The sequence below is a fragment of the Rhamphochromis longiceps genome, linkage group LG16 (genome assembly GCF_057381845.1).
Source record: "Rhamphochromis longiceps isolate RC_006_pf linkage group LG16, R_longiceps_female_GT1.1, whole genome shotgun sequence".
Lineage (NCBI taxonomy): Eukaryota > Metazoa > Chordata > Actinopteri > Cichliformes > Cichlidae > Rhamphochromis > Rhamphochromis longiceps.
In genome coordinates, this window is record NC_140572.1 from 9206604 (window position 1) to 9227139 (window position 20536).

Sequence of the window (20536 nt, forward strand, 5' to 3'; positions counted from 1 at the left end):
GAGCCAAGCTGCAAGGCATGGAAATCTTGTGTTTAACATTGTTCCTCTCCTGCAGGGAATACAAGTTATAGAGAAAACTGTTTGTTCCCTTTCAGATGATTCACTCGGTGCAACACATATATATGGGACATATATACACATCCCATAGAGCAACCACCAAACGGAAGTTGGACCACCAGCACCTTAGAGTGTGGTAGAACCAGCAGAGAGGACAGCATGAGTTGTAACATCCAAACAATAGAGCTGAACAAAAATGTACGGTCATGTCCAACTGCAGCACAAATATCACCTATGGGGACCCATTTAATAAGAGTTCATGAGGTTGTCATTCCTCTGGTGAAATGAATTCTCACCCCCCTGGGGCAAAGCAAGACCCCTGGTGCTGTACGCCAGTGAGATAGCTTCTATAATCCAGTGGGGCAGCCTCTGTTTAGACAGAGCTTCATCTCTGGCTGGATTAGCGAAGCAGACAAACAACTTGTCACATAAGCACACATTCTGAGTGTGCTCAGCGTAGTTACGTAGAACACAGAGAATGCATCCTCCTCTCCTCCACACAACACTTGAAAGGAGGGGAGCAAAAGCTCAGCAGCTCAAATTCCACCACTGCAGGAATGACTTTGGGTAAATAAGCAGTACAGAAATTTCATATCCACATACTTAACAGTTGGGGCCAAACCCTTAGCTATCAAATGTGGCCTCTCAGCAGGTAAACATGAAGGCACCACAGATCTGTGCATGGATGAATCACTTCTCCTCCTACCTGAAGAGGGAGGCAAAAAGATCCCAAATCTGGGCCACTATCAAAGGGTGCAACCTCCATTCCCTCTACTCCCAGGTTCAGATGGCCCAGAGCATGGGTGACTCTTAGAGACACCCATGCACCATAACAGGTTTCTTCTCTGCCTGTTTATGTAAAAGATCACTGTTGAATTGTTGGTCCTGACTAGGAAATGCTGGCCCTTCAGTACCAGACAAAAAAGCTTGAGGGCTAAGAACACCGCTGTGGCAGCACAAGAACAAGTTCTGAGCACAAGATCCATCGGGCTGGGGTCTACTGCACAAGGTAAGACCTCAGATGCAGAAAGTGTAAAGATGCCCCTGAGACAATCTAGCACATAGGTGTCAAACTCTGGCCTGCGGGCCAAATGTAATTTGGCCGGGCAGGGCATATATGGACCGCCATAACAAAGTGGCTGGCATAGTAAACAGAAACATCTGTGCCAAATATGACGTCGAAGTCCCGAGGTCAAAATGTGAGACGCCCCCTGGGGTGTTGGAGAATGACCAAGCTAAGATCCTGTGGGATTTCCAGATACAGACGGACAAAATGGTGATGGCTAACCAACCAGACATAGAGGTGGTAGAAAAGCAGAAGAAAATAGGCGTAGTGATAGTCGAAATGATAACAAATGACAGCAACATTAGGAAAAAGGAACACAAGAAGCTTGAGAAGTACCAAGGGCTCAGAGAGTTTAAGAAGATGTGGAGGGTGAATGTAACAGTAGTGCCAGTAGTAATCAGAGCACTCAATGCAGTGACTCCCAAGCTAGGCGAGCGGCTCCAGCAGATCCTGGGAACATCATCTGAGATCTCTGTCAGATGCTGTTCCTAGGAGTGCAATCATAGGAACAGCAAAGATATTGTGCAGGACCCTGAAGCTTCCAGGCCTCTTGTAGAAGACCCGAGTTTGAAGGGGGCCACCTATATTTAGGAAACTTCCCTTTTTGTTTATCTGTGTTATCTTTGTCTAATATTAACATTTGGTTTGATGACCTGAAATATTTAGGTGTGACAAAAATACAAAAAATGGGAAATCAAGAAGGGCCAAACACTTTTTACACCACTATAGTTGCCTGCAAATAGACTTACTGATTCTAATCTCCTAAGTCCTGCCATTTTCCATTGTGCAGTCTGCTTTCCTTGCCTGTTTCCTAGTTAACTTTCAAAACTTTTTGCTTGCCCATCTGAACTTTGTCCTGTGTTCCTGTAAGGAGTTCAGAATTGACAGGCGGTCACTCACTTCCCTAGAATCGTCTCATTTCCATTTAATTCAGATTTTGCCAATATTAACAGTTGCCCCATAATGCTTTATATTGTAAGGTAAAGATAATACAATACAACAATACACACAAACAATCAGGTGACCCCTATGCGCAAGCATCTGGTGACAGGAAGAAAATAAACCCCCTTTAAACAAGAAGAATCAGGCTTACGTAGGGGCAACCATCTACCCATTACCGGTTGGGGTGAGGGGAGGAAGACAGTACAAAAGTCATTCTGTAGAAGAGAGACAGAGATTAATAATAACTCTTTAAATGCAGAGTGATGTACAAGCACATAGTGAGTGAAAAGAGGTGAGTAAAGGAAAAGTGCATTATGGAAAGCCCCCAAGATTCTAGGCCTACTGCAGCATAACAAAGGGAGGATGTTGTATTACCTGATCCAGCCCTAACTGTATGCTTTGTTCTGTAAGAACTACTCCAATGTTTAACATTGGTATATGCTAAAGTCATGTGTGGTAAATTGTCGAAAAACAAGTGTAGCAGCTTACATAGACAGAAATCTATCTGTCTTCTCTTTTTGGACAGAGAAGACATATGGTTTGAAAGAGTAGTGAAAGAAGCCATTTATGTCCACTATGAGCGACCATCTTTGAACAGAGGCGGTGGCTTACGACACCAACTGTCTGCCATCTATAATCCAGTTTTGATTTACTGTGACCTTCACAGTACAATTCCCTGGTGGACAAAGCAACCTAATAAAACCTTTCACAGAGTAAGATGATTCACTGTGCACATTTGACTGATGAATGTACTCCAAGATATATTTCAAGTTCAAATACCTGTAAATGAATGAAGGAAAGACAACATAGGTTGCATATTGGTGCAGTTTTGTTTTGTTATTTGTTATTCTTCATTAACACTGCTGGTTTTATAATTTTTTTTCAAAGTATTAATGGATGAGGTGTTAAATGCTACATATTTAACTCTAGATGGGTATGTTGAAGTTAACAAGTACAGATATGTTTATTTTTTCATTTTCTTTATATTATATAGTTTAATAATCTGCAGTAATTCTACTATTGTGTACATAATCTGGATTCATAAAAACCTTCATGAGCCAATGTACACTTTCATTGCTGCTTTGCTGCTGAACTGTGTTCTTTACAGCACAACTGTTTACCCCAAACTGCTGATTGACTTTTTATCTGAAAAACAAGTCACAACATATTCAGCCTGTCTCTTTCAGTTTTTTATGTTTTACACTTTAGGCAGTTCAGAGTTCTTTCTCTTGGCAGCCATGGCCTATGACAGATATGTGGCTATTTGTAAACCTCTGCAATATCAAACTATCATGAGTAAAACCACTGTGAGTATTTTCTTGGCTGTAGCATGGCTTGTACCTGTTTGTCACATTGCAGTCTTAACAGCTGGGAGTGCTGAAGCAACATTGTGTAACTTTAACTTAAAAGGAATATTTTGTAATAATGCAGTTTACACTCTTCAGTGTGTCAAGTCACGATTAATTACTGTATTTGGAGTAGTTGCTTTAATAGATCTTGTAATATTACCTATGCTCTTCATAGTTTTTACATACTCAAACATTTTTATCCTCACTTATCAAAGCTGTAAAGACGTGAGGAAGAAAGCTTTGGAGACCTGTTTACCCCATTTGTTAGTTTTATTTAGCTTCTCCTGTTTAAGTATCTATGATGTAAGCATAGCTCGAGTAGAATCAGATTTTCCCAAAACTGCGCGATTAATAATGACATTACAAATAGTGCTCTATCATCCATTGCTTAATCCATTCATTTATGGGCTCAAAATGAAGGAAATTTCTAAACAGCTAAAAAGATTTTTCTATCATGCTAAAATCATTTCATGTATTAACTCTGAATGCTAAGGTGCCACAATTTGTTTTGTAATAATTTTCTTGCCATCATTGAAAATGCTTTTCATTTAATAAAGTAATTCAAACTATTATTCAGAAAAGTACAGGAAAAAATAAACCATGCCGTGTTCATCTGTATTTGTAAATAAATTGAACATAATATTATTATTAAAGTGTATTGAAGTCTGTTGTTATGCTCAGTAAAATGCTCATGTGAATAGGGTTTAAGACCTATGGTTAATTTACATTAACAGCTTTTGGTGACGTATTTAAATACAAATATAAATTGCCTTCTTTTATGAAAGGTTCACCAATTCCAAGATAGGTAAGAGGATAAGTAATCAAATAAACTATCAGATTAATTTTGTCAGACTTTCATATTTTATTTTGGATTTTTATAACATTATTGGTGGTTCTTATATATGCTGTGTAATAGAGATTTTCCACTAAAGGAATGGGTGGTAACACTTTATAAAACTGTGATAGCTGCAATAGCTTTATAATAACTACATCTTCCTCCCTTGTCACAAATCATGGGCCAGTGTAATTTATTGCCGTCTATCTTGAATGTGCATAAAACATTTGAAAAAGTACAATCCTAATTCCAAAAAAGTTGTCATATAAGAAAAGAATCCAATAATTTGCAGATTATTTACCACCGATTAATTATTCATAGATCACAGTAACAAACGTGTAAAATGCTTAACATGAGATTACTACTTATTTTACAATATATTAGCTCATCCTAAAAAAAGATAGGATGTGAGCAAAAAAATGGCTGGAAAAGCAATCCACCATCCATCCATTTTCTTCAACTTATCGATGGCAGAGTGATGGGGGCAGCAGCCTAAAAAGAGAAGCCCATACCCTCCTGTCCCCAGCCACCCCCAGCTTGTCTGGGGGAAAAGCAAGGCATTCCCTGGACAGCCGAGAAATATAATCTCTCCAGCATGTCTGCCCCAGGGCCTCCTCCCAGTGGGACATGCCTGGAACACCTCACCCAGGAAGCATCTAGGAGGCATCCTTGTCAGATACCTGAACCACCTCAGTTGGTTCCTTTCAATGTGAAGGAGCAGCGACTCTACTCTGTGCTCCTCCCAAGATGCTTAAACTCCCCCACTTAAAGCAGGAACTTGTCCCTGGCACATAGTGGGCACTCCAACCTTTCCTGGCTAAGGGTCATGGCCTCAGATTTGGAAGTGCTGATTGTTATTCCCACCGCTCCACACTCGGCTGCCAACCATTCCAGTGTGAGCTGGAGGCCATCACCTGATGAAGCAAACAGAACCACATCATCTGCAAAAAGCAGAATTGAGATTCTGAGACCACCCAAGTGGGAGCCACTTGGCTATGCCTAGAAATACTGTCCATAAAAATTATGAACAGAAAAAGGGCAAAGGGCAGCCCTGGCGAAGTGCAACACCCAGGAGAAATTAATGCAAGTTATTGCCATCTATGGGGACCAAGCTCTTGCAACAGGTGTATAAGGATCAAATGGCCTGTAGCATTGGGCCAGATACCCCATACTCCCTAAGCACCTCCAACAGTATACCAAAATGCCTTTTCCAAATCCAAAAACACATATAGTCTGGTTGGGCAGATTCCTATGCACCCTCATGTATCCTCGAGAGGTTAAGCTTGTCCAAGGTTCCAGGACTGGGACAAAAACTGCATTGTTTCTCCTGCATTCGAGGTTTGCCTAATGAACCGACTCTCCTTTCCAGCACCCTGGAGTTAGACTAGACTTTCCCGGGGAGGCAGAGAAGTGTGATCCTCCTATAGTTGGAGCATGCCCTCTGGTCCCCCTTCTTGAACATTTGAACCACCATCCCGGTTTGCCAATCCAGAGGCCCCTTGAACCAAGACAGCCCTACAATACTGAGAGCCTTCAGGAACTCAGGGTAACCCCAAGGGGCCTTCCACCAAGGAGTTTTTTAACTGCCTTCGTGACCTCTTTCCTGGACATAGACAAGGCATCCCCCTTGTACCTAAAGTCTCAGTGGGATTAAGGAGGTCTTTGAAGTACTCCTTCCACTGCCCGACAATATCCTCAGTCGAAGTCAGCACCTCCACCCCTACACAGTGCAAGTAGAGCACCGCTTTTGCCTCCTGAGCTGCTGTTGGTTAGCCAAAATCTCTTCAAGGCAGTCTGAAAGTCTGTTTCCATGGCCTCTCCGAACTCTCTCGCACCCAGTTTTGCTTCAGCCACTGCCCAAGCCACGTTCCGCTTGGCCCGTCAGTACCTATCAGCTGCCTCTGAAGTCCCACAGGCTAACTAAGCCCAAGAGGACTCCTTCTTCAGCCTCATGGTTCCCTTTACCTCTGGTGCCTGCCATCTGGTCCAGGGGTTACCACCACGACAGGCACCAACCACCTTGTGGTCGCAGCTCAGTACAGCAGCTTCAGTAATGGAGGTGCTGAACATTGTCCGTTTGGACTCAATGTCTCCAACCTCCCTAGGAATGCTGTTGAAGCTCTGCCAGAGTGAGAGTTGAGGGTCTCTGCCCCTGGCTGCTGCCCAGCACACATTGCACCTGACCCCTATGGCACCTACTGCGCGTGGTGGGACTACAGGAGACGGCACCTCCTGCATGTGATGAGCTTACAGGCCACCACCCACAGGAGTGGTGCTAAAAAGAAAGCGCTCAAAGAACTCTAAAGGAACATTTTGCTATTTAATTTAATCAAAGATTTTGAAAACAATTTTTGGAAAACATCAAGACAATGGTCAAGCCAAGGTGGATGTTGCACTAGGGATCACCTCTGAGCCACTTTCTTGTTAACAAGAATAGGTAGGTTGGTAAATGGGGCAAGGCAGGATGAACTACAATGTTCGCAAATGACATTGTGATGTGTAGTGAGAATAACTGGAAGACAGTCTGGAGAGATGGCGGTATAGACTGGTTAGAAGAGGAATGAAAGTCGGTAGAAAAAAGTCAGAATACATGTGTGTAAATAAGAGAGAGAAAGGTGAACATGTAAGAAATCACAAGGATAAATAAGTTAAATACAGGGGATCAACCATTCAAAGCAATGGGCACTACCCAAGACAGGTGAGAAGAGAGTGCAGAGTTGATGTATGTTTTGGGGATGGTGGCTCTGATAAAAAAGACAGAAGGTGAAATGGTAGAGTTGAAGATGCTAAGATTTCCACTGGGAATGACCAGGAGCAACAAAATTAGAAATGAGTATCTTAGAAGGACAGGTCAAGTTAAGCAGTTCGGAGGCAAAGCTAGAGATTCAAGATTGAGATGATCTGCACATGTGATGAGGAGGGATAGTGGATATAAAAGGATGGAAAGGGGATGTTGAATGTGGAGCTAACAGCCAGAACACAAAAATGAAGTTCACAGAGAAGGATCTTGGATATAGTGAAGGAGGATATGTGGAGGGTTGGTGTGACAGAGGATCTTGCTCGAAATGAAGTGAGGTGGAGACAGATAATCGACACTGGCAGCCCCAAAATGGAGTAGCCCAGAGAAGACAAAGATCCTACGTGATGTACTGTATTTCAAATTATGATTCATCAGTCCATAATTCCTTCTTCCAGTCTTCAGTAGTCTGCTTCATGGCCCAGGCAAGCCTCTTTGTCTTATTCTGATGTCTTAGCAATGGCTTTTTGGCTGCAGCTAGTCCTGTCAAACCTGCAGCTCGAAGTCCTCTCTTCACAGTTGAAATGGAGACATGCTTACTATTACAGCTTACTACTAAGCTGTGCTTGAAGCTATTGTCCATTGAACCACTTATCATGCAAGCTGTTAACTCTAGGGAACTTGTCCTCTGATTCAGTTGTGGTTTGGGGTCTGCTTGACCTCTTCCTGTCAGAGTTTGCCCCAAATTTCTGAGTGCCTTTTGATGGTGAAGGGAACCGTACTTACTGACACCTTGACTTTCTTTGCAATTTCTTTGTAGGAAAGACCTAAATTTTTAAGTGTTATGCTGGTCTGTCTCTCTTCCACTGTTAATTGCTTTTTTCTCACCTTTTTTGTGCAACACACTACTTTCTGCAACACAGGATTTTGGGAAACCCTACCTTTTTTTTAACCTCTTGGAGTTCATCACTTACCTTTGTAACCTTTCAAGCTATTTATTGGACTTGAAAGACTTGAATTGGAATAAATAATTGAAAAAATTGGTGTGTTCTAAAAAGAACCCTCACTGTTCTATAAATTTGTCAAATAATTATATTCTCTAAAGTAAATTTGTGTAAATTATGGAATTGTTACGGTGGCCCTGAGAGGCCAAACGGACTGCAACTTAAGAAAACACCAGCAATAAGAAAAACGCTGTAAAAGCACACAAAACACAATGGAAATAGGAAAAAAGAAAACAGAAACAGAAATTATCTTAAAGTGCATTAACTATTTTTTCTCCCCACATTGCATTGCAGTGTGCATGATGTCGATCTACATGAAATTCTCTTAGCCTGAACAGAATTACATATTTAAATATAGGACTATATTTGCTGTTATTTTATTATCATTTCTGCCGGTCAACTAATTTTTTCTTCTTTAAAATTTGTTTTTCAATTAATACCCACGTATGTATGTAGTAAAAGAGGAGGAGCCAGAAAATGTACCCGTGTAAGTAAGGGCTAACCACTGTCGGCTTATGTCTCCAGAGGTTGAACATGGTAATAGGTCTTTGTGGAGAGTTGAATGAGATATATGGAGCTTGAAGTTTCATTTCATCACATATTTGGTCTGATTTGAACAGTTCACTTTCTAAAGATGAACACACACCAAGTTTAGGTATCTATGAATAATAATATTTTATATGTACTAGTTTTAAACATTCTGCCTGTTTAAAATTTTAGTTTGTAATATCTGATTTTCATGAATGCTGAAATGAATATAACATATATAACTTTTGGTGGTCATGTGGAAGTGGAGAAATACAGATATATTTATTTTGTAATTATGTTTATGGTATACGGTCTAATAATTTGCAGCAATTCCACTATTGTGTGGGTCATCATAGTTCAAAAAAGCCTTCATGAGCCTATGTACATTTTCATTGCTGCTTTGTTAGTGAATTCTGTTGTTTTGAGCACTGTCATCTACCCGAAGCTTTTGATTGACTTCTTATCTGAAAAACAGATTATTTTGTATCACGCCTGTCTTTTTCAAGTATTCATGTTTTATGTTTTAAGCAGTTCAGAATTCTTACTGCTGTCAGCCATGGCTTATGACAGATATGTGTCTATATGTAAACCTCTGCAATATCCAACTATCATGAGAAGAACAAGAGTCAATATTTTCCTGCTTTTGTGCTGGTTTTTACCTGCTATTCAGGTTGCAGTGCCAATAGCAGGAAATGCAAATACACCATTCTGTAACTTTACTCTGAAAGGTATTTTTTGTAACAATTCGGTCAACCATCTTTATTGTGTCAATTCAAGAGAATTATCTATATATGGTATGGTTGTTCTATTTAATGTTGCCCTTTCTCCTATGTTTTTTATACTTTTTACATACATAAAGATAATTATAGTTGCCTATCAGAGTTGTGGAAATGTCAGAAAAAAAGCTGCACAAACCTGTTTGCCTCATGTGCTAGTTCTAATTAACTATTCTTGTTTGCTTACGTATGATATGGTTATAGTTAGACTGGAATCAGAGTTTCCTAAAACTGCACGTTTTATAATGACATTGCAATTTATAACATATAACCCTCTTTGCAATCCAATAATATATGGACTAAAAATGAAAGAAATCTCTAAAAACCTCAAAAGGTTGTTCTCTTGAACTAATGTAAACTATTGTAGACTTTTATAGTCTTTTGTTAAAAATTGTTTTTTAGTGTTTATTTAAGAGGTGTTAAATGATATCTGATCTTTGGTAGGTCTTTAATAAGACCTATCATTTCTGAGACATTTTCTTTTCAGTGTAAAAACTGATAAACTTCTCCAGCTATTCAAAGCATGTGATTCTGTTCAGTAATTTTTGGATTATTCATTAAAAAATATTACTATCATTACTCCTATTCATAATATTGTTTCTTCATATACAGTTTAAGGACATTTGAAATGATTGATTGAATGAAAACCAAAAATATATAGCTTTTTCTCTTTTGTATTATAATATCACAGATTTCTGTGGTCATAGTGTGAGATTCAAAAACTGGGCCTTTTCCTTGTGCAACAGAGAGCGGATCATTATTTAAAATTCTAAATGAAAGTAAGAAAATAGCAAGATCCTACCTGTCTGATATCACTTTTCCCATATAGATTTCTGAATAAAGAAATGTGTTCATAATTTTATACTGTGATTTCATATTTATTGGTTCTCACAATCAAATCCAAAAGCTGAGACTATGTATGAAGATAACTGAAAATATGGAGGAAGTAGTTTGACATGAGGACAAGTACATAAGGAAGCGAGAGAATTAACATGCCGAGGTTTTTTTTATCTGTATTGCAGCCCTCTGTAAATGAAATAGGGTTCAGAATGCATATTGAAAACATATGGATTGACATCACCAAAAAATTGTAGGTCTGACTAAAGTATATATTTTCCGTTTGATTTATATGTAGGTTTATGTGATTCTGAATTTCATTATGTGGTGTGACTATTGCGAAATGAGCAGTTTTTTTATGGAGATATAATGGTCAAATCTTGTAACTCTTCAGAGTAGTTTAAAGGATTTTGTTTTAATTACCTCACATGAAAGTAAACATTTGAATTAAATACATTTTATAATATAGCCAGTAAATATATTTTACTGAATTTCTAAATTCACATAATCAAATACAGGAAAAAACAGTCTAAAAATAACTATAATAAAAAGAAGTTTCTAAATGAATGTTAGATATATTTCAGTATTACACTATTAATCGGTTGTGTACCACAGACCTCTAAGCTGGAAGTAGTACTTAGAAGACCATCTCTTCACTTAGATGTTTTAGCTAATAATAGACTAATAGGCAACCTTACTGTTATCTCAAAAATTGTCGTAATTGTAAAAAATAGTTGTAAAATATGTAACTGTTAATCGTCAGAGAAATTGTTTATTTGAACAGTTTCAGTCATGTTTCAGAGCTCATCACAAGACAGAAACAGCTTTGGTGAAGGTTACAAATTATTTTCTAATGGCCTCTGACAGTCAACTCATCTCTGTGGTTGTCCTGCTTTACCTCAATGCAGTAAATTTAAATTTCACACACTAAGGTTATCACTCATAATACTCATAATATACTCATCACCAAATAATTTTCCAATATTAAATGGACGCTCTTTCGATCAGTGCTCTTTTTATGTAATTGGTTTACAACTAGTTTCATTTTTTTATTTTTTTCCACTGATGAATTGATGATTTTTTTAGATTTATTCCTGTAGGGCTATAAAATTTTGGAGCCAAACAAAGGTTATATATTCTTATGTAAGGTTATTGTCATGGTCCTGGGCCATGTGGGCCCAGTATTCTTAGTTTTTCATGTATTTTTGTATTTTGTTCCTTATTTAGGCCATGCTTCCTGGGTTGATCTGTTACGTTGTTCCTTATGTGTTTTCCCTTCGTGACTCTTACCCCCTGTGTGCCCCTCTGTGTATTTATGAGCCCTCGTCTCTCTTTGTGCTTTATTCTATGTTTTCCCCAGCCCGTTATGTCTGCGTTCTCCCCGTGCTCTCTCTCCTCCTGTTTGAACCTCTGTACTTCCTGCTTTACTTTGCCCATCTCCCATCAGTGTTACGTTCACTCCTGCCGTGTCTTGTTATGATTATCAGTGTCACCTGTGTTCCCCGTGTGCATCCACTTCCCCTGATCATCCCTCATGTGTATTTAGCCTCTGTGTTTCATGTAGTCTGTGTCGCGTCGTCTGTGTTATCTCCCCTACCCCTTGTCGTAGTATCCCAGCCATAGTTTGCATTTTGCTGTCTAAATCTCATTAGAGTCATAGTTCCCCAGTCTATGTTCAGGTTTTCCCTCAGTTACTTTGTTGTTCTTTTCTATGAGTTTTTCAGCCGTAATAAAAGGCTCGTTTTTGTTGGTATCCACTCCTGCATCCTCGTTTGTGTTCGCACCTGGGTCCACCACACACCTTTCCGCACGGTCTGCCTCCGCAGACCCTGACAGTACGACGCGACCAGTATGGACCCAGCGACACAGAGAAGGGAGGTCGTTCAGACAGTGGAAGCGCTATGCTGTCAGTGGATGCAGCGTTCCGGGGAGGAGGATACGGAGGAGTTGCTTCACCCATTGCGGGTGAGCGTAACCGTGTTCCCCTGGCTGTGGGAGGCGCTACCCCCCCTGATTTCTGATTACCTCCGCACCATCCTCCAACCCCGTCCTCAGGAGCAGGCGCCCAGCGCACGGGCCGCGTCACCACCGTTCCGCTGTCACGCAACTTCCCCATCACCGCCTCCACCATCTTGCGGCTCCGGGGTGATTAAAGTTGGCTCACTGAGACTCGGACGCAACCTGGGGTCGCTACCATCCATGCCTTCGTACACGAGCCGCTCACCCTCGCCGTTTCGTTCGGACTTCGCTTCTCCAGCCTCCTTTCTGGCACGGATGTGGTCGGAGGATGAGGAGCCAGCCGTCACAGCTATCAACGTGTCAACAGCCGCTGCTAGGAGGAAGCGGCGCCTTCGTCGCCGCCGCACGTCAGCGCAGCCAGAGTCCGGGGTGTCGTCAGAGCAGTCGCCTGGGCCGGAACCGCTGGCCGAAGCCGCCTCCGAGTCCGTGTCAGCAGTGATTTTCGGCTCTGAGGAGATGTCCCCACAAATCACTGCCCGGGACATCGCTGAACGGGAGCAGGTGGTTCTCGCGGAGCTGGAGGAGAAGCTCCGGTGGAAGCCGTGGCTGACCCCCGACTGTGAGCAAGTCTTTCGGGGAACGCGCCTCGCTCTCGGGGGTCCCCGGAGTTGCCAGGGACTTCCACCGCTCACCCCGCCCGCTTCCACGGATAGAAAGAAGCGGCACTCTCGCCGCCGGCGCTCTGAGCCCCTCTCAGTTCAGTCAGCTCCCTCGCCGCCACCCTCAGTTCAGTCAGCTCCCTCGCCGCCACCCTCAGTTCAGTCAGCTCCCTCGCCGCCACCCTCAGTTCAGTCAGCTCCCTCGCCGCCACCCTCAGTTCAGTCAGCTCCCTCGCCGCCACCCTCAGTTCAGTCAGCTCCCTCGCCGCCACCCTCAGTTCAGTCAGCTCCCTCGCCGCCACCCTCAGTTCAGTCAGCTCCCTCGCCGCCACCCTCAGTTCAGTCAGCTCCCTCGCCGCCACCCTCAGTTCAGTCAGCTCCCTCGCCGCCACCCTCAGTTCAGTCAGCTCCCTCGCCGCCACCCTCAGTTCAGTCAGCTCCCTCGCCGCCACCCTCAGTTCAGTCAGCTCCCTCGCCGCCACCCTCAGTTCAGTCAGCTCCCTCGCCGCCACCCTCAGTTCAGTCAGCTCCCTCGCCGCCACCCTCAGTTCAGTCAGCTCCCTCGCCGCCACCCTCAGTTCAGTCAGCTCCCTCGCCGCCACCCTCAGTTCAGTCAGCTCCCTCGCCGCCACCCTCAGTTCAGTCAGCTCCCTCGCCGCCACCCTCAGTTCAGTCAGCTCCCTCGCCGCCACCCTCAGTTCAGTCAGCTCCCTCGCCGCCACCCTCAGTTCAGTCAGCTCCCTCGCCGCCACCCTCAGTTCAGTCAGCTCCCTCGCCGCCACCCTCAGTTCAGTCAGCTCCCTCGCCGCCACCCTCAGTTCAGTCAGCTCCCTCGCCGCCACCCTCAGTTCAGTCAGCTCCCTCGCCGCCACCCTCAGTTCAGTCAGCTCCCTCGCCGCCACCCTCAGTTCAGTCAGCTCCCTCGCCGCCACCCTCAGTTCAGTCAGCTCCCTCGCCGCCACCCTCAGTTCAGTCAGCTCCCTCGCCGCCACCCTCAGTTCAGTCAGCTCCCTCGCCGCCACCCTCAGTTCAGTCAGCTCCCTCGCCGCCACCCTCAGTTCAGTCAGCTCCCTCGCCGCCACCCTCAGTTCAGTCAGCTCCCTCGCCGCCACCCTCAGTTCAGTCAGCTCCCTCGCCGCCACCCTCAGTTCAGTCAGCTCCCTCGCCGCCACCCTCAGTTCAGTCAGCTCCCTCGCCGCCACCCTCAGTTCAGTCAGCTCCCTCGCCGCCTGTAGCGCAGGCCCCAGTAGCTCCAGTGCCGCCTGTAGCGCAGGCCCCAGTAGCTCCAGTGCCGCCTGTAGCGCAGGCCCCAGTAGCTCCAGTGCCGCCTGTAGCGCAGGCCCCAGTAGCTCCAGTGCCGCCTGTAGCGCAGGCCCCAGTAGCTCCAGTGCCGCCTGTAGCGCAGGCCCCAGTAGCTCCAGTGCCGCCTGTAGCGCAGGCCCCAGTAGCTCCAGTGCCGCCTGTAGCGCAGGCCCCAGTAGCTCCAGTGCCGCCTGTAGCGCAGGCCCCAGTAGCTCCAGTGCCGCCTGTAGCGCAGGCCCCAGTAGCTCCAGTGCCGCCTGTAGCGCAGGCCCCAGTAGCTCCAGTGCCGCCTGTAGCGCAGGCCCCAGTAGCTCCAGTGCCGCCTGTAGCGCAGGCCCCAGTAGCAGTACGGTCCGCTGGTCAGCTTCACATTCAGCCAGGGGTCTCAAATCTCTCTGGCTCTGCATCAGCTCCTGCTGGGAGCTCGGATGAGCTCATCCAGGACTCCGCGGCTCCCACGCCGCCATCTACCTCGTCAGCTGGAGGGTCCGGGGAGCCCATCCAGCCACCTGTCTCCGCTGGAGGGTCCGAGGGGCCCATCCAGCCACCTGTCTCCGCTGGAGGGTCCGAGGGGCCCATCCAGCCACCTGTCTCCGCTGGAGGGTCCGAGGGGCCCGTTCAGCCTCACGCCTCGTCTGCTGGAGGGCCCGAGGGGCCCGTTCAGCCTCACGCCTCGTCTGCTGGAGGGCCCGAGGAGCCCGTTCAGCCACCTGTCTCCGCTGGAGGGCCCGAGGAGCCCGTTCAGCCACCTGTCTCCGCTGGAGGGTCCGAGGGGCCCGTTCAGCCTCACGCCTCGTCTGCTGGAGGGTCCGAGGGGCCCGTTCAGCCTCACGCCTCGTCTGCTGGAGGGCCCGAGGAGCCCGTCCAGCCACCTTCTGCTACGCCTGGTCCAGCCTGTGCCTCGTCCGCTGCAGCCTCAGAGCCTTCGTCCGCTGCAGCCTCAGAGCCTTCGTCCGCTGCAGCCTCAGAGCCTTCGTCCGCTGCAGCCTCAGAGCCTTCGTCCGCTGCAGCCTCAGAGCCTTCGTCCGCTGCAGCCTCAGAGCCTTCGTCCGCTGCAGCCTCAGAGCCTTCGTCCGCTGCAGCCTCAGAGCCTTCGTCCGCTGCAGCCTCAGAGCCTTCGTCCGCTGCAGCCTCAGAGCCTTCGTCCGCTGCAGCCTCAGAGCCTTCGTCCGCTGCAGCCTCAGAGCCTTCGTCCGCTGCAGCCTCAGAGCCTTCGTCCGCTGCAGCCTCAGAGCCTTCGTCCGCTGCAGCCTCAGAGCCTTCGTCCGCTGCAGCCTCAGAGCCTTCGTCCGCTGCAGCCTCAGAGCCTTCGTCCGCTGCAGCCTCAGAGCCTTCGTCCGCTGCAGCCTCAGAGCCTTCGTCCGCTGCAGCCTCAGAGCCTTCGTCCGCTGCAGCCTCAGAGCCTTCGTCCGCTGCAGCCTCAGAGCCTTCGTCCGCTGCAGCCTCAGAGCCTTCGTCCGCTGCAGCCTCAGAGCCTTCGTCCGCTGCAGCCTCAGAGCCTTCGTCCGCTGCAGCCTCAGAGCCTTCGTCCGCTGCAGCCTCAGAGCCTTCGTCCGCTGCAGCCTCAGAGCCTTCGTCCGCTGCAGCCTCAGAGCCTTCGTCCGCTGCAGCCTCAGAGCCTTCGTCCGCTGCAGCCTCAGAGCCTTCGTCCGCTGCAGCCTCAGAGCCTTCGTCCGCTGCAGCCTCAGAGCCTTCGTCCGCTGCAGCCTCAGAGCCTTCGTCCGCTGCAGCCTCAGAGCCTTCGTCCGCTGCAGCCTCAGAGCCTTCGTCCGCTGCAGCCTCAGAGCCTTCGTCCGCTGCAGCCTCAGAGCCTTCGTCCGCTGCAGCCTCAGAGCCTTCGTCCGCTGCAGCCTCAGAGCCTTCGTCCGCTGCAGCCTCAGAGCCTTCGTCCGCTGCAGCCTCAGAGCCTTCGTCCGCTGCAGCCTCAGAGCCTTCGTCCGCTGCAGCCTCAGAGCCTTCGTCCGCTGCAGCCTCAGAGCCTTCGTCCGCTGCAGCCTCAGAGCCTTCGTCCGCTGCAGCCTCAGAGCCTTCGTCCGCTGCAGCCTCAGAGCCTTCGTCCGCTGCAGCCTCAGAGCCTTCGTCCGCTGCAGCCTCAGAGCCTTCGTCCGCTGCAGCCTCAGAGCCTTCGTCCGCTGCAGCCTCAGAGCCTTCGTCCGCTGCAGCCTCAGAGCCTTCGTCCGCTGCAGCCTCAGAGCCTTCGTCCGCTGCAGCCTCAGAGCCTTCGTCCGCTGCAGCCTCAGAGCCTTCGTCCGCTGCAGCCTCAGAGCCTTCGTCCGCTGCAGCCTCAGAGCCTTCGTCCGCTGCAGCCTCAGAGCCTTCGTCCGCTGCAGCCTCAGAGCCTTCGTCCGCTGCAGCCTCAGAGCCTTCGTCCGCTGCAGCCTCAGAGCCTTCGTCCGCTGCAGCCTCAGAGCCTTCGTCCGCTGCAGCCTCAGAGCCTTCGTCCGCTGCAGCCTCAGAGCCTTCGTCCGCTGCAGCCTCAGAGCCTTCGTCCGCTGCAGCCTCAGAGCCTTCGTCCGCTGCAGCCTCAGCCTGTGCGTCGCCTGGTCCCGCCTCGACTGGTCCTGGGCCCACCGGGCCTCGGCCAGTACGCCTGACACTGGAGAGCCGCCGCCGCTGCCTTCCGCGCGGCCGGCCCCCTGAACTGCTCCGTCGTCTCCTTCGCCGCCGCCGCTGCCTTCCGCGCGGCCGGCCTCCGGACCAGCTCTGCCACCCGCCTGGTCGGCCCCCCCGACCGTGTGACCCGTGAACTCTGGTGCCTGTGGGCTCTGGGTCGGCCCCCTGAACTTTGTTTTGACTATGGTCATGTGCTCCCGTGTTTTCTGTTGTTTATTTTGTTTCCCGTTCTGGTCCCTCCGTCCTGGTCCCCCGCCTCCCGCCCTGGGTGGGTTGTTTTCTGTTTTTGTTTTTGTTTCTCGGGTTTGGGCTGTCGGGAGCCAGCCCTTTAGGGGGGGGTGGTGTCATGGTCCTGGGCCATGTGGGCCCAGTATTCTTAGTTTTTCATGTATTTTTGTATTTTGTTCCTTATTTAGGCCATGCTTCCTGGGTTGATCTGTTACGTTGTTCCTTATGTGTTTTCCCTTCGTGACTCTTACCCCCTGTGTGCCCCTCTGTGTATTTATGAGCCCTCGTCTCTCTTTGTGCTTTATTCTATGTTTTCCCCAGCCCGTTATGTCTGCGTTCTCCCCGTGCTCTCTCTCCTCCTGTTTGAACCTCTGTACTTCCTGCTTTACTTTGCCCATCTCCCATCAGTGTTACGTTCACTCCTGCCGTGTCTTGTTATGATTATCAGTGTCACCTGTGTTCCCCGTGTGCATCCACTTCCCCTGATCATCCCTCATGTGTATTTAGCCTCTGTGTTTCATGTAGTCTGTGTCGCGTCGTCTGTGTTATCTCCCCTACCCCTTGTCGTAGTATCCCAGCCATAGTTTGCATTTTGCTGTCTAAATCTCATTAGAGTCATAGTTCCCCAGTCTATGTTCAGGTTTTCCCTCAGTTACTTTGTTGTTCTTTTCTATGAGTTTTTCAGCCGTAATAAAAGGCTCGTTTTTGTTGGTATCCACTCCTGCATCCTCGTTTGTGTTCGCACCTGGGTCCACCACACACCTTTCCGCACGGTCTGCCTCCGCAGACCCTGACAGTTATAGTGTGTGTGTGTGTGTGTGTGTGTGTGGTATGGATTGACATTTGACCTGCGCTGTACCTGGGCTCCGGGGACATTTTGACTTTTTGCTGTGTATTCATGTGTCCCCCTAAAACATGACTTGTAAATGCATTTTTAAGTGTCTAAATAATAATTTTTTCTACTTCTTATGAGGTCATTATTTATCTTTTGACCTGTATTTGCTTAAACTGTAGTGTAAATTCATTTATTAAACTATAATTAAAAGATTTTCTGATTTTCTTAAAAGTCCACCTATACCCCTCACCTGATTTTTGTGTATTCCAGTGTATTGCACAGCGACGTTTCGAGTTAGAGTGGATGTGTGTAGGTACTGCAATTTAATACACATTTTCAATACACACGGCCGGAAGTCATTGTGATTGGTAGGCTATATATATAGGCGGTACCTACAGGAAACGGCGCCACAACTTTCGCGCGCGTGCCCTTTAACAAGTGTATGTCGAGGGCAATACGAAGACGGATTAAAAACACAAAGGTAAGCCTTTTTTAATGTAAAATGCACCATGACTTTAATACTATATGAAATTATAGGTGCACAGGCCTATATTAAACTGGTTTAATTTATGCTTTATGGACTGTTAGTGAGTCTTTGAAGAAGTAAAACGGCCCCAGCGTTTGTCATTGAGTAAATAAAATAGGGCTGACGACTAACCGCGTCAAAAGCGGGCTAACCCGTGTTAGGATTTACTCGGTGTTAAAGCATTATTGTGGCTTAAACGTGTTAATGCCGACATCGCGACTAACGCGATTAACAATTAAACCAGCGCAGTCTGAGTCAAAATCCCTGATGTCGCTGTTAGCTAATTTCGGGCAGTTTGTCCAATGTCTGTCCATTCTGCTGACAGCCCTAAAATAAAAGCAAGGGTATAAGTGTATTTAGTCGTGTATTTATTTATATGCCTGAAGAAAAAACTTCTTACAGTTTTGATGCCTAAGCTTTCTCAGTACTTGTATCACTCTCTGCAGTCGCCATTACAGAAATGTCACATGTCGCCATTTTGAGTACTAGGCCTTTAACATTTTAAAAGAAGGCATAAATTAGGACTATGAATAAGTCAGCTGTGTTTATGCTGTAAACTACACTACTGCTAGTTCTGCTACTACTGATGATGATGACAATGATGACGATAATCGTAATACTTTATATGCTTTGGTAATGCAGCCAATCAAAACGTACAGGAGAACATGCGAAGGAGACGCATTCCTCCACGGGAGGATGCAGTCTGTCATGTTTCTGCTGGAAGGGACAAACTGGGACTTGATATCCACTACATAAATGCCTTCAAAGGTAAGTTGGTCTTTAGTTTGGATTAGATTTGGAGTTTGTCACTTTGTCTTTTGTCACTCACTTGGTATGCCTCTGCAATTCAGGTCGGGGCATTTTCACGACTGTTCCATTCCAAAAAGGAGACTTCCTTTTGGAATACAGAGGTAAACTCATAACAAAAGAAGAATGTGAGCGGAGACCCAGAGTTTATCATGACAGCCTGAAGGTGTTCATGTTTGAATTCAAGTTTGATGGAAAACTCTGGTGGTGCGTATTATATCAGTGTAGTTTGATTAAGATTAAATTACACATTGCTTTTGATTTATGAAAAAAAAAGCTTCCTAACTAACTAGTTAAGCTAATACTTTTTTGCCTAACCCCACAGTGTGGATGCATCTCAAGAAGATGGGTCATTAGGCAGACTTGTCAACGACAACCACATCAGTCCAAGTGCTAAGATGAAAATATTAAATATCAATGGAAAGCCCCATCTATGCTTATTTGCAAGCAGAGACATAAGTCCAGGCGAAGAAATAGACTATAATTATGGTGACTCGGATTGGCTCTGGAGATGCAAGGTATTTCTACAATTGTACTTTTTGGAACTGATAAATTGCATACCGTAAGCCATTTTTACATTTGTACCTACTCAAATTGGCTTAACGTGACTTAGGGCATCTAGTTTTTCACTGAAATTGAGTATCACCTACTGTGCCTGGGGTCACTATAGCAATGCAGCCGAGCATCCAGTGATATAAATGCCACAGCAAGCATGGACGTCAAGGTGACAAAATGCCTGCTCAGTCTATACTTTAGTGTTCAATTCAGGGATCACGCTGTTAATTTTGGTCGCTATTTCAAACATTTCAGAGTTTCAAAAATGATGGCTTGGATTTTCACGAAGGAGGCGCACTCATAACTTATCGAGTGACACCATTGACCAGCCACCTGGTGGCATTCAGTCTATGTCAAATTTTCTGATCACTTTGGATCACTTGGAACCTTGGTGCAGTAGTTACTGAAAAACTACATGGTACTATAACCTACTGGAAAAACAGGGGTAGGTACTAATGGAAAACAGGCAATTGTGATGGCTGCCACATCAAAGCCCTCTAAAAGCACTAAAAAAATATCAGCAGGTATGCAGAAATAAAAAATGGCTTTCGGTTTCTAAATTTTAACAGTGATTGATGTTTAATGTGATTCTACACAGCAAAATCTCCAGTGTTAAATTAACACTGGGGAGTGTCTATAAGGGTCCACACCTCTGAGTGTTAAATACAACACTGTTGAGTGTTAAATGAACACTTTTGACAGTGTTATATGTTTAAAAGTAACCTAGTCAGTTTTGAAGATTAACAATGGCTAACACTGAGCAGTGCTGATTTTCTAACACTGGAAAATAACTCAAAATGTTAGAAATATTCCAGTGTTAGAAAATCAGCACTGCTCAGTGTTAGCCACTGTTAATCTTCAAAACTGACTAGGTTACTTTTAAACATATAACACTGTCAAAAGTGTTCATTTAACACTCAA

At 46.2% G+C, this 20536-nt stretch overlaps 3 protein-coding genes and 1 long non-coding RNA gene across 4 annotated transcripts in view; 2 read left to right on the plus strand and 2 right to left on the minus strand.

Annotated features, from left to right (window-relative positions):
* LOC146650575 (uncharacterized) overlaps positions 1 to 20536 on the minus strand; it is a 203910-nt gene that overhangs the window by 55657 nt on the left and 127717 nt on the right. The window lies entirely within an intron of this gene.
* On the plus strand, positions 2959 to 3906 carry LOC146650578 (olfactory receptor 6N2-like). The gene has a single exon (XM_085384117.1). It carries the CDS (start codon positions 2959 to 2961, stop codon positions 3904 to 3906), a length of 948 nt encoding a protein of 315 aa, XP_085240243.1.
* LOC146650579 (olfactory receptor 6N2-like) lies at positions 8730 to 9641 on the plus strand. The gene has a single exon (XM_085384228.1). It carries the CDS (start codon positions 8730 to 8732, stop codon positions 9639 to 9641), a length of 912 nt encoding a protein of 303 aa, XP_085240354.1.
* On the minus strand, positions 12231 to 14714 carry LOC146650580 (uncharacterized). The gene is made up of 3 exons (XM_085383560.1): positions 14639 to 14714; positions 13712 to 14560; positions 12231 to 12707 (listed from the first exon to the last, which is right to left on the minus strand). Exons 2-3 carry the CDS (start codon positions 14456 to 14458, stop codon positions 12231 to 12233), a joined length of 1224 nt encoding a protein of 407 aa, XP_085239686.1. The 5' UTR covers positions 14459 to 14560; positions 14639 to 14714.